The sequence below is a fragment of the Amphibalanus amphitrite genome, unplaced genomic scaffold, assembly GCF_019059575.1.
Source record: "Amphibalanus amphitrite isolate SeventyFive unplaced genomic scaffold, NRLGWU_Aamphi_draft 000412F_arrow, whole genome shotgun sequence".
Taxonomy (NCBI): domain Eukaryota; kingdom Metazoa; phylum Arthropoda; class Thecostraca; order Balanomorpha; family Balanidae; genus Amphibalanus; species Amphibalanus amphitrite.
Window position 1 is genome coordinate 417,439 of NW_024881906.1, and position 14,071 is coordinate 431,509.

The following is a 14,071-nucleotide window of genomic DNA, read 5'->3' on the forward strand; positions in this document are numbered from 1 at the left end:
TGCAGCAGCCCGTCCTTGAGCTGAACGACGCCAGCAGAGCACCCCGGTCCCATGTACGCCCATCTGAGTAGCGGGAACGGCAAGCCAGACGACTCGGAGTCGGATCGGGTCGGTCAGAGGACGGGCTCAGCGCCGAGGTATGACAACAGTTTGTTGCAACATCAGTTTGATTCGAATTCCGTCTACGGTCTATCAGCCTCTGCTTCGGGTAACAACATACCCTGTCTCGTCACGAGTCATGTCACGAGGTGTCAGAGATCACATCACAGGTTGTCACGGATCACATAATGATCATTGATCAGTCACCTGTCAAATCGTTCCGTCCATCCACCACTGTGAACTCCGGCCGTCTGGCGGCCATGACCGTGACATAACCGTGACACGGCAGAACGACAGTAACGTGACGAAGCCTGGGGCGTGACGGAGGAGGCGGTCAGCCCGTCTCATTTCTCACCCGTAGCCGTAACACGACAGGGAACAGAGTAGCACCGGAACCGCTGGAGACTAAATGAACATCCACTCGGGAAGAAAAATGTGCATCTATTTGCAGCTGTCTGAAATGGACCACGATACAAGGGGACGTAACAAGCTGACCGGAAATTAAATGCAAGTCTACGAAGGCTCGGGCTCTGGAAGTTGCCTTGTAGATCGTTAAGTTTATTGGATGAAGTGAAGAGCAAGCGAACGTGAGCCTAGAAATAAAGCTCACGGAAGAGCGGGCCAACGCTTGTTGATGCGTGAGACCGCGAACTCAAGGTAAGGTCGATATCAGAGAATCGTAAATAAATGATAGGTTATCCAGGCCGCTAAGCCCCTCATGTGTTTCCTGAGATTAGTGCTCAGCATTGAGGCCGCTCGCCGGCGGACACAAGGCCTCATTTCTTCTGCCATCAGACGGCGTTTCGCGGGTCTCCTCTGAAGTCATGCCGGCGGATGGAGTGAGCTGACCAGCTATGCATCGTAAGGGCATGAGCTGATGCATGCGTCGCAGGCGATAAAGATGCAGCAGCGCCGACATCCAGTGTCATAAAGGCAAGAGCTCATCCACACGAACACACCCTCCTTCCTCAGCTCCAAGCACGGGTCCCAGGTGAACGCCCCGCCCGCCGCCGACGCCCCGGGACTCACGTTCACACCCACCCGCCGTCACGACTCGGCCGTACAGCACCGCCGACCGCGGAGGAGGCGGCACTTCAAGGTCAGACGACCGCCCCTGCGCTGAATGCCTCTTTAGCGGGCCATGAGCCGACAAGGCCACGACACGCCTCCATCAGCGGAAGATAGGCGCTCTCAGGCGTGATGTGCCCCCAGCTAGACGGAAATAACGTCCAGCGTAGATGCGCAAAAACAGGGAAGTATCGTGGAGAAAATATGCCATCGGGTCAGGGCACATCCGGATATATAAATAACCCAAGGAGACATCTCCGCGAAGTGCAGCCTGAGGAAGCGTAGTACGCGCTTCTGACAGCAGTCTCCGGCGTCCAGAACGCCTCTCGCGGTTCAATCGGCCGTGATAAGCGCTGATTCGCCGGCCGCCTTCGCGTCTGCCAGCCGCCGTCCGTCGCCTTTTTGTGGTGGAACAGACAGGCGGATGTCATCCACGCCCCTCCGCGCCACAGCAGCGCCCGAGTGCTCCGACACGCCTCAATTGGGGCCCAGAACGTCCGAAATTAACAAGAAAGAAAGAAAGAAATGAAATAAAGAAGCGAAGTGTGGGTGCGAAAGTCAGGAAACGTAGCAAGGAAAAAAACATAAAATTGAATTTCCCTAAAAACGCTCCGTCCGCTAAGACGGTTATCACTTGTCCCGACCTTCGGATCGCCATAATCACTTACAGGGCCCATTAACGTCCGCAATGTTACATGCACGACCACTTTCCGTTCCAAATTATCGGCACTGATCGGGCTCGACACACGAGCGCTGCAATGGAATAGAACACTTCATGAAGGTGTTGCACAGCGGTATGCAAATGTAGCTCGGTACCTGTTCTGAGCCCAGCCGGCTCGACTCTCAATCTCTCCGGACGCCCGGCTGAATGTCGGTGGGAGGTTTAGTTATATGTGCCGAGCCACTGCTCAGGTGAACCACGACGGTTCACCTGAGGTCGAGGCCGTAGCCACTAAATGAATTAGCACCCCGCCCGCAGCGGCCGCCGTCTGCCGAGGTCTGCAATGATCAGTGCGTAGCGCTGACCCCCAGCCGTGGCAGCGCCCTCCATGGCTGTCCCCAACGGCCGCGCAGTCCCGTACTAAAGCTGTCTTACAGAACCGGGCCGGGCCGGGCCGATCTTGGCCGCGCCGCACTGACCTCGGCACTGCACTGCCGGCAGACGGCCCGGCCTGGCCCGACATTGACCCGGGGCCGTGTGCAGGTGCTGGGAACCGGGCCGGTGCGGCCGGCGAGAGCACCTCGACGAGCGACCGAGCGGCGCCTCTCCCAGGCCGGCGGGGCCTCCTTCCGATACTGAGACTTTGTGAGCGGGGCCTGCCTGCAGTCTGAAGGGTATATACAGAGCGACGAGGAGGCACTTCCTGACTGACACTCAGATAATGGGTCTAATGTTGCAGGACATACGACGGCAAAAGAAAGAAAACGGCAAAAGAGGTTCCACGACAAATCGACAAGTGCCCTGCACCCTCATGCTTTATTTTTTGCTTAAAATTGGTCTAATGGGTTGTGATGGGCGGGGAAGCCAGCTGTGGCAAGGATTTTCTTCTTCGAACAACGGTGTCCGAGATATAGCCTCGGGCAATTCCTGGATGTCGCGCTGCAGCCCTATGTTTGGCGGCCTATAACTCAAAAACTATTGATTTTCTACGATAAAACTTTATATGGTTCAACTCACAATCAACCAACAAACATTTTGGCTATCTTGGATTTTCAATTTTTGAAAATTTTGATCACATGACCTTTTGACCTATTTTTCGAAGAGTGGCCTTGATATTTTCCCCACTGAAAGTTGCAATTTTGTCTGATGACGATTAAAGCCTTATCAATTGTTATTCATATGCGAAAATAAAAAAGTGGATATCGCCCTGCGTTGACCTCAGGTCAGGTCATTTTTATGACCTGTCCATTATTACGAGCGGGAGCGACAGCGAGATCTCGAGAATAAAGCAAGATAGCGACAAGCGGTAAACGGTGCAGGGTACAAATGGATAAGGTCTATAATTTTTACTGAGGTCATTTTCAGGTCAGGTCAAAGATGACGTCACAAGAGCAAAAAGGAAGTCAAAATTGCGGCACTACATATATATGAAGTTTTTCTCGAATAACTTTCAAGGTATCCCAGCTAAGAACAAACTAATATCACCATCGTGATCCTCTCGTCGATCCGCATCGAAACATATGTATGTTGACCTCGAAAGGTCGAAAGGTCAACATACATATGTTTCGATGCGGATCGACGAGAGGATCACGATGGTGCTATTAGTTTGTTCCTAGCTGGGATACCTTGAAAGTTATTCGAGAAAAACTTCATATATGTAGTGCCACAATTTTGACTTCCTTTTTGCTCCTGTGACGTCATCTTTGACCTGACCTGAAAATGACCTCAATAAAAATTATAGACCTTATCCGTGTGTACCCTGCACCGTTTACCACTTGTCGCTACCTTGCTTTATTCTCGAGATCTCGCTGTCGCTCCCGCTCGTCACGTGACCTAAGGTCAACTTCGAAAGGTGACCTTTCGACCTTTCGAGTACAACATACATATCTTTCGATGCGGATCGACGAGAGGATCACGATGGTGCTATTAGTTTGTTCCTAGCTGGGATACCTTGAAAGTTGTTCTAGAAAAACTTCATATATAAGTATGTAGTGCCGCAATTTTGACTTCCTTTTTGCTCCTGTGACGTCATCTTTGACCTGACCTGAAAATGACCTCAATAAAAATTATAGACCTTATCCATTTGTACCCTGCACCGTTTACCGCTTGTCGCTATCTTGCTTTATTCTCGAGATCTCGCTGTCGCTCCCGCTCGTAATAATGGGCAGGTCATAAAAATGACCTGACCTGAGGTCAACGCAGGGCGATATCCACTTTTTTATTTTCGCATATGAATGACAATTGATAAGGCTTTAATCGTCATCAGACAAAATTGCAACTTTCAGTGGGGAAAATATCAAGGTCACTCTTCGAAAAATAGGTCAAAAGGTCACGTGATCAAAATTTTCAAAAATTGAAAATCCGAGATAGCCAAAATGTTTGTTGGCTGATTGTGAGTTGAACCATATAAAGTTTTTATCGTAGAAAACCAATAGTTTCTGAGTTATAGGCCGCCAAACATAGGGCTGCAGCGCGACCTGCTGGAATTGCCCGAGGCTATATCCAGGAAACCGTTGTTCGAAGAAAAAAATCCTTGCCACAGCTGGCTTCCCCGCCCGTCACAACCCCTTACACCAGTTTTCAACGAAAAATAAAATATGAGGGTGCAAATTTAATTTTTTATTTGTCGATTCGTGGAACGCCCCAGAAGAGAAACTTCTTGCTTGCTAATGAGACTACAGTCAGCTTCAGAGAACGAATCCCGTATGTCCAGGACAGGCCAGCATCACTCGTCGGCAATGATCTAGCTCCGGAATATACCGTAGCTGGGAACACACACGACTAAATGATGCATGCTGATGTGTGTCACTATAGTGATCATTTGCCAGGCAGTTGCTGCATTTGACATATTGCCACGCATCGATCACTGAGGTACTTGTCGTTGACAATAGCGCAGCTGTGGGGACCGGCTGGTATGCCTGCCGTCCCTGTCGGTCGTGCACGGGTCACCAGTTCAGTGCGGTCCAGCTGTGTCCTGTTCTGTCCTGCACACGGCTCCCCGGTTCTTTCCGTCCGGCTGTTCACCTGTCCGATCCAGCTGTGTGTCCTGCCCAGTACTACGGGCAATTCTAACCCTGTCCGCCCGGCTCACCATCCTGTCCGACACAGCTGTGTGTCCTGCCAGGTGCTGAGAGGGCGAGCCCGACCGCACAGGTGACAGTGCAGCGTTATCACACCCACCCTACCGTTCATGCCGGAGCCGGAGGAATTATCCGGAGCGGCAGCCGCGGCTCCCGGCCAGTCACTCACCGAGTCGGATGTAGATGAGGTACTGCGTGGCCTCGCGTGGCGCCGTCTCCAGGATGGAGCCGCGCATGCTGACGCCGACAATGCACGCCTCCAGCAGGAGACATCCGCTGAGGATGATGAGGTAGCCGAGGATGTACTCCCACAGCTGGCTCTGACAGGGCACCTCCGAGCTCAGGTCGGACACGGCCAGCGCCACAGAAAGCACCGTCAGCCTGCCGAGAGGAGAAGTCTGGTCAGTCACAGCATCGTCAGCCCGCGCCCCGCAGTGAGGGGACAGGAGGGCAGGTCAGAGCACCGTCAGCCTGCAGCGAGGCAGGTCAGAGCAGGTCAATCACATTCAGCCTCCGAGAGGGCAGGACAGATTATGTAGATCAGGACGGTCGTGTCAGTCACAGACGGTCAGCGTCGCTGACAGCACCGTGAGCCTGCGCAGAGGTCAGGGCAGGCAGGTCAACTTGATGAATGGTTGGAGGGAGGATGGAGACAGTAAATCACGTAAAAAATTTCACCTCTTCCTAATCATATCCATCCCAACCCACCATAACCCGCAATCTGCAGAGACCATACTCCGCCCTAACCCACCGCCGTCTCTCAAGCACAGACCCCGCCCTAGCCCACCACCGTCTGCCGTCTCCAGTCGCGCACCTCGCCGGTGCAGCGATCGAACCAATTCCACAATGGCCTGTGTCGAGTGAGCACCCGGTGCGGAGCGGCGCGCCGCGGAGACCGGGGGGTGCCGGCCGAGTCAGACAGACGCCGGCCATTTTCAGTCGGCGGAGGGCGGCGCCGACAGGCTGACAGGGCCCGCGCGGAGTTCAGCGGGTCAGGTCAGTTCGCCTGTCGCCGTGATGGATCTAGTGGCACATCTTCCGGTCCAGCCGAGCTTTCAGGAGATGCGCCCCAAAGGCTAATGTGCGAGAGGGGATGTGCTATATGTTGTTATGGGACGCTTGGCTAAATGTGATGTGCTGCAGCACGGTGGGTGATATCGGATGTTCGTTCAGTCGGCCGCGTTTCATGCAATGTCGCATCAATAGAGATAATCTTGGTGAATGTACGCACATATGTAGAACTAGCGCACGATGAAAACGGTTCAACCACCATTCAACCGCTTCGATCTTATTCAGAAAAAAACGAGTAAATTGACGAGACTTCGTCCCAACCATCTGACGTTATGTTATCAATCGCATTTCCTACAGCAGCCGAAACTAAAGCTAAATTCCGCCTATCGACCCGTCGTACTGAGCTAAACGCGGTCCGCCCGTGCGCTCCTCGCAGCCGGAGCAGCGCTGCTGGAGCGCCGGCCGGTGCCGCCCGGTCCATTCCGCAGCCCTCGACTGCCGTTACCAGACGCCGCTGCGTGTGCAGTATGGGTCGACTCGGCCGGCGGCCAGCCATAAACTGCGACCGCCATTTATTTACAGTGCCATTATTAACAGTGTGCCAGGCAAACTTTGCGAGAAGTGCGTGTGTAACCAACTGTCAGCATACCTCGACCAGAATCACGTACTGTGCGAGAACCAGCATGGTTTTCGGATAGGACACTCGACGGAAACTGCATTGATCGACTCTATTAGTACTATTTTAGCTAACACAGAGGCTGGCCATGTAACTACTTTGCTAGCAGCTGATACATCTCGCGCCTTCGATAGTGTAGAACATGAGCGACTTTTAGTTAAATTGGGATGGTATGGTGTCAGTAGTCACTGGTTTGACGATTGGCTGCGCAACAGAACTCAGAAAATTCAGGGTAGCGGTGGTGGAGTGTTGCCGGTGACACATGGCGTAATTCAAGGGTCCCTTTTGGGCCCGAGGCTATTTTTGATTTTTACTAACGACCTGGGCACTCATTTTACTCACGGAAAACAAGTTACGTATGCTGATGACGTGCAATTTTTAGACTGTGATTCGGCCGAAAACCTGGCTTCTCTCAAACTGCGCGTTGAAAATACCCTCAAGGTGGCGCTGCAGTGGTTTACCCAAAACAGACTCAAAATTAATCCAAGCAAAACCGAACTTTTGATCATTAAGCCACCCAAGAAAAAGTGTGAATCTGACATGAAAATCACATTTGGAGACTGTGAAACTGAGCCCTCTTCATCTGCTAAAATTCTCGGAGTTGATATCGATTCTGCATTAACTTGGGAGAAACATGTGTCGCAGGTAACGCGCCGCTGCTACTATGTTCTCGTCGGTCTGTCCAAGTTGAGACACAAGATTTCGCTTGAAACTAAGAAGCTGCTGGTTGAGGCGTTAGTTTTCCCGCACATTATTTACTGCTGTACTGTGTGGGGAGGCTGTACTGCCTCCCAAAAGCACCGCATTCAGAAAGCGATCAACTTCGCTGTACGTGTCGTCACTGGACTGGGCCGACGGGAGCATGTGACCCCAGCTCTGCGAGCTCTGGGATGGGCGCGCTTCGAGGACATGTTGGCGAAGCGAGATGTGGCCCTCATCGATAGGCTGATCTCATCTGACGTGCCGCCGGCTCTAGCTCACATTGTGCAGCGCCGCTCGGACGTAACAGACCGGCGCACTCGGAGCGCATGTGGAGGCCAGCTCGAAGTCCCTCGTATCTCCACTGAGCGCGCCAGGCGCAGCTTCCCCCATAGAAGTGTGTGCACATGGAATCGAGAGATGGCCTCCAAGTGCATCGTGGGACATAGCTGAACCTGACTGTCAATACTTTTAACAATCTTAACCGTATTCACGTTTTTAACATTTATATTTTCATTGTGTTGTTCTTACCGATAGTGTATTTTACTGCGTTTGTATTATGTATGACGAGAGGCCTGAAAAGCCATTTACTGGAGACCTCAATAAACTGATGATGATGATGATGACCGCTGCAGCGAGGCTGCTGAGGGGGGGGGGGGGAGCGGCGTGCGGCGAACGGCGGTGAGCGGTGGAAGGTAATTCTCGCAGAAGGCGGACCATGCATGCTCTGAGCTCCCTGGCTCTGCAGCCACTAAAAATTGGAGATTGGATAATATTCACCACTTCAAGCCCAAACGGCAACCGATATGAGCTTTCCTAGTCAAAGCAGGCGCTGCAATGGTTGAACAGACGGTAGCTACTACACCTTCCACCACCGGCAGTCTCTAGTGCCTCCAACATTTTGTTCAGCGCAGACCGTCTCAGCGCCGTTAGCGGGGGAGGGAGACGCTATAGGGAGGGGGCGGGGGCGGACCTGCCACCGACAGCTCAGTGTCGGGGGCGGGCGCGGCCGAGGGGCGGCGGTCGTCGGAAGCGACGCAGCAGTGTTGTCGGCCGGTGACGCACCACCAGTCACCCACAGGTGCCGGTGCGGCCGGGGGAGGGGGGGGGAGGGAGATGACCACCCGGTACAGCGCAGCTCGGGTCTGCTCGGACCGAGGGAGGGAGGGGAGCGGAGAGATGACCACACTGCACGGCCCCCCACCAGCGGATGATCGCCCCGCCGCGTCGCGCCGGCCGGTGCAGACTTTACCATTCCTAGGACGTGACCGAACTACAAATAGCGCTCATACCAGAACCTGGACCGACCGCAGTGCTGAACGAAAGCGCTTCTCGGGCTCACTGGGCCCCCACTATGCCGACAATACCTATAGCTCACCAACTAGAGGAATGCACTAGGCTATATGCTTTAAATGCAGCTAGCGTGCAAAAGCTGTGGTGTATAGCATTACAAAAATAGCAAGTGGCACTTGTTAAATAAATGGGTGTATGAAATCAAGCTGAAATATATCATTCAATCTGCCAGCTGCGATAAGGCATGCAGTTTCTTCCATCAAACTGAATTCTAGACCGTATCCAATCGCCGCGACCATAGATCAGGGGCCGATTTATCTAATGCTACAGCGATGGTGGCCGCCGGCCGGCTGCAAGACGGACAATTTGACGAAATGTCACGGCCGGCCGTTGGGTTGGCCGGCCGGGCTCTCCCTAAATCACAGCCTGGGGCCGAGGGCGGTCCACCAGTGACAGAAACGGGCGATGGATGGCGTCCGGCGCCGGCAGGGAAGACGGCGGGCCGTGTCGGCTCGAGAAACACGTGATGTTGCAAATGTAGAGCAATCTCTGACTCCCTAATAATGACCCCTGTAGTGTCCTGGTCACACAAGACGCGGATCCTTGTGGTGAAATGGGTCGGGCAGGTGAGACACATCAGTTCAGCACACTTCCTCTCTAACTGCGCTACTCAGGGACTTCTCAGCCAGGAGGTGATGCGTGTTTGACCCCGTTACCTGCACACGACAGGTGACCGTGCTGAGGTCGGTCGGCCCGTCCGACACTCGGACAGTTGTAGCTCCGACCGAGTCCCTCTGATCACAGGTGAGATTGGGGTACACGTGCCTCAGGTCTACAATCGAGGCCAGGTGCATACCGCTCGAACTCCCGAGGGATGTCAGACACCTGGGCCGCACTCAAACGTTTGTTATCGTAGCCGGCCGCAACAACAAACGATCATCTCACATTCATCAGAGGAGAATGGCCCCCAGTCAGCCGCAGAACTCCGCGAGGACCGTGCTGGCACAGCAGGATTGCTATGTCCTCTGCATGAGAAAAGAGACTTAACCAAACCTCTCCAGCGAGATTGTATATGCTGGCACCAGCCTGCCGGCCATTTTGTGGGGGCAGCCACCTGCACGCCGGATACGACTGGATGACAGCAGAAAGTGATATCGACTGAAAAATGCAATTAAACAAAGAGCTGACTTAGGACTTAGGAGCATGCTGCATCGTTTGGAGGCTCAGGCACCCATCAGTGCCGCTAGCCATACATCGGACCGGCAAACACTGGCCTGGAGCTCCAAGTGGCGCCGTCACGCCACCGTGCAGGTCACAGCCGGCCGGCCTCCTCAGCCAGCTCCGAGCAGCTCGTCAGGCTCGTCACTCGTCAGCAACAGTCGCCGAGCGCCGGCCCGGAACATCGATACTGCTCAGCCTAATGCTATTACATCTCCATACACACAATGACCCTTGCCAACGGCGGACAAATCCACTCGCTGGGATCAGTTTGCTGTTGCGCCGCGCTGGGGCAACTGGGTTGCACTGGCCAGACTGGCTGACAGCCCATGGCAGTGGGTGTGTACTGGGGAGTAGCTACAGCCAGGGGAGCCGGGCGACCGGAGGCGGCGGGACGGGGCGCCGGGAGATACCGGGCGGACAAGCCGACCCGAGAGAGTAAGGTATACCGAGCTATGTAGGCAACTACAGGTAGCAGCTGCCGACTATATCAATTCCATTGTCCAAAGGACGGCCGCCCAGGTGGCGCCGCCGCCCCCTCTCTCCGGCTGCTGCGCTCTACTCCGTCCCCAGAAGCGCTCTGTAACGACCGTCCGGCGCCGGCCGTCGGCTCTGAGAGGTCAGAGGTCACCGGCCGTCGGCTCTGCAGAGGTCAGGGGTCACCGGTCGGCGGAGGGAGGGAGAGCACATCCTGTCGGAGCAGGAGGCTGGAGGTTGGAGGACACCGTCTTACTTACCTCCCCTGCAACGGGAGATATGTCCTCCCGCGCACAGGGCACTCTGTTTTCCCGCAAACCAGGGGATCCGTTTAGGGAACATAGCCTGTTCTGGACCAGATGATCCGCCCTATATAAACAAGAGTCCGTTCATTTGATCACATGGATTATCCAAACCTGGTCAAGCATCCATCCCTCCAGGTGAATACCATAGCCACCGAGCTACAAAATAATGTCTTTTTAGTTTTTTTTTCTGGTCACACTTCACATGCCAGGAAAGAGGATTGCTGGGAGGCAGGAGGCAGGGAATAGGAATATGGAGCAGGGGAGAGTGGAACAAGGGCAGAATTGAGAATACAGAGGCAAACTGTGGGACCTAACCACAGGCAGTCCAGGGCTGACTTCCGACCCTGACCAGATCCATTAGCCGTCCCCGGAGCACCCAGAGCACCGGTGAAGCGTGAAAACCCGACCGAGGTATGCGACGTCGCGACCCGGTGAAGGTCGGGGAAACCGACCCGAACGAGCGTTTCCAATGGGGCGTGCAAATTGCACAGTAAAAAACTCACACGCCAAGTAGGCTGCATCGAGCCTTCGTTTTAAGTTCGGAAATTAGCGAAGGAAAACACATTTATCGATCTCTTTTAACGTCTTCCTACAGGCCATCTATGGAATAAAAAGCTCATTGCCGACAATACCAAAGACAAAAGGAGTAAGGACTACGACAAAAAGGGCCCCAGCGATGTGTCACTTCCACTAACATGTTTATAAGTAGACGTGGTGCGTACCTACGAATTATGCCGACACTCTGACACAAATATCAAAAGTAAAAACACGCATCAGCACGCTTGGAAACAATTCAGTTATTTGCCAGAGGCTCGTGCAATATGATTAGGTACCATATTACGCGGTCGCAGCGTTGGCATTGGTGGATGAGAATGGCGGCCAGACACGACCAGCCAACAGACCGCAGTCCCGTCTAGGCGTCTGGCCCTGGTCAGTGGTGGGGTCAGTGGGACAAACCATGGTCCCTGCCGTCGCCCGTCTGGTCCTGGTCAGTGTGAGGAGTTTGGTGGGACAGGGGGTCTGTAGGGCTAGGTAATACTGTGATCGGCTTGGGATAAAGAACGATCCGTCTGTAAATTCAAGTAGAAGGGGTTCAGAAGGCCTTTGCCCACGTAGCGATAACGTTGGGAGACGGACCACGGACCTGGGTAACCTTGGTCTTTGGGGTTAGCGGGACGGACCGCACGGACTCGGCTGGTCCTGGTCTGTGGATTGGGTCTGACAGACCACAGATTCGACTGGCGGCTGGCTGAAAAGTGGTAGTGGTAGGTTGTTTTCAGTGGCCAGAGTCGGCACGGTCACCATTCACCACTACGTCAGCTGTCGGAAGCAGCTGTGCTGGCGGCGGTGGTAGTGCTAACAGGCAGAGAGGCCACTGGACGTCAATGCCACCAAGGGAGGGGCGAGGGGCGGAAGGGTGGCCTTCGAGACAGATATGACGTCACGGCCTCTGAATTAAAGCTCCTGCGCACATCGGCCACCTGTCATCCGGAATGTTCGCCGTTCGGGCTTCTGGCTGGCTTCACCGTCCGCCGTGCCGGCCGGATCTGGTGCGGCAAAACCCGGCTACAGCGGGCTTCGTCTGGCCGGGGCCGCAGATCGCGGGGCTTCAGCGTCCGCCAGAGTCCAGACCCACAGCTGAGTCCAGTCACACTCGGAGCACAGACGTCACTCGGACATCGGGGAAGCCGGACGCATCCGAGACAAAGCGGCCATCCAACTCGCAGCATTTGTCACCAAAGGCATAGTGTTTCATATTGATGGCCGAAGCATGATAAAAATCTGGGACTGAATTTCCAATACACTTATGAAACCAGACGTGAAATCTCCCCTTCTTTGCCATTCCAAACACAACACATGTATATATTATGCCTGATATTCATCGTTAGTTCCCAATCCCGTCAAGCGGCGGCAATGTGTCGTGCGGTGCAGCATCGCTCCAGGCGCCGACTACTAGTGTCATCTAGCGGGAGCAATACCGTGCGCTCAACGACGCAGTGTGGCATCGCGTCGGGCGCTGAAACAACGCCGCCCCATATAGCGACGGAACCGGTACCAGGATAATGAGAGGGTGTCAAAACAGGCAAATAAATGGATTAACAATGCGAAGCGAAAACCAAGGAAATAACATTGGCCAACGGATAGTCATTAGCCTAACAACTGACACTACAGTAGCATTATGTAAGAGGCATCGTCATTACGGAATGGACTGACGACGGACTGCTTGCTGCTCAGGCTCATCCCACCGTCAGTGCTGCGCCACTCACCACGTCTCCCACATGCCGCGGCCGTTGTCACGCGACTGCCCGTGCCGCCCGCGTGCCTCCGTGCCAGGAGGTCACACGATAGCCGGCCGAGCGCCGCCGCGCCGGTCAGCCGGCGCCGCCGCCATTAGCCGTAATAGCCCGGCTCGGCAGCCGTCGCTTCTCCGACCGGACCTCCGTGAGCCTGGTCCCGGCGCCGCCGATCCGGCGGACAGACACGGACCGAGTGACTCCCGGCTCTGGCGGGGCGGAGCGGTCCGTCAGCCGGCGTCGGATCCCGACTCGCTACTCCTGGAGGCTGTATCCGGCTGCACTACCCCGACTCGCTACTCCGCTACTCCGCGGCTGTGTCCGGCGCCGGACCACGACTCGCTACTCCCAGGCTGTATCCGGCTGCAATACCCCGACTCGCTAACTCCGCGGCTGTGTCCGGCGCCGGACCCCAGTTCGCGAGTTGGGGTCCGTAGTAGCGCGCTACTCCGCGGACGGCCGGCATCGGATCTTGACTCGCTACTCCGCGTCTGTGTCCGGCGGCGGCGGCGCCCCTTGTTGACGTTGGCCCGGCGGCGGCGGGCCGGGGCGGGGGCGGGGGAGGGGGTGGCGAGCCTCACATTAGGTCCATCCGAACAGCCACCCGAAGTGTTCCGACCACGGCCCGGCAGCGCCAGGAGTGCAGACTGCAGAACTCTGAGTGAATGAAATTGCAGTGTCTCAAAAGCTGTGCGAGGAATGGAATGGCGGTGCGCCTGCAGACGCCTAACTTGACATCGGACTCAGAACACATGATAGCAGTCGCTGGCCGTCTGCAGAACCGACAACTCAGCACTGACGGGTGACGGGACAGAGGAATCAAGCGGTCCAAAGGAGACGAGTTTGGGAGGGAAGTAGTATCTGAGAGGAGATCGAAGGAAAAGTGCGGGGAGGGAGCGAGGGAGGGAGAAAGAGAGAAAGGAATGAGAAAGAGAAAATAGAGAAAAGAAGGAAGTGGGGAAAAAGAGGCGAGTAAACTGAGGAAGAGAGATATAGAAAGAAGAGTACAGTAAAACTGCATCTTCCTGAGACAGAGCCGGCTCCAGACACCAGAACCCAGCTTCAGCGACTTTCTACGACAGCGCTGCGGCAGCTTTCTTGCACAACGATGCGGCGAGTCTCTGAGACGGAGCTGCGGTAGCTCTCTTAGACCAACTGAGTCAGCTCTCTTACTGAGGCAGCTCTCCGAG

At 54.9% G+C, this 14,071-nt stretch overlaps 1 protein-coding gene across 1 annotated transcript in view; it reads right to left on the reverse strand.

Annotated features, from left to right (window-relative positions):
* LOC122390837 (diacylglycerol lipase-alpha-like) overlaps window positions 1-14,071 on the reverse strand; it is a 48,865-nt gene that overhangs the window by 21,158 nt on the left and 13,636 nt on the right. The window contains exon 3 of the mRNA XM_043384165.1: window positions 5,078-5,289. Within this exon, the coding sequence (XP_043240100.1) occupies window positions 5,078-5,289 (212 nt within the window). The remainder of the gene's footprint in view (window positions 1-5,077; window positions 5,290-14,071) is intronic.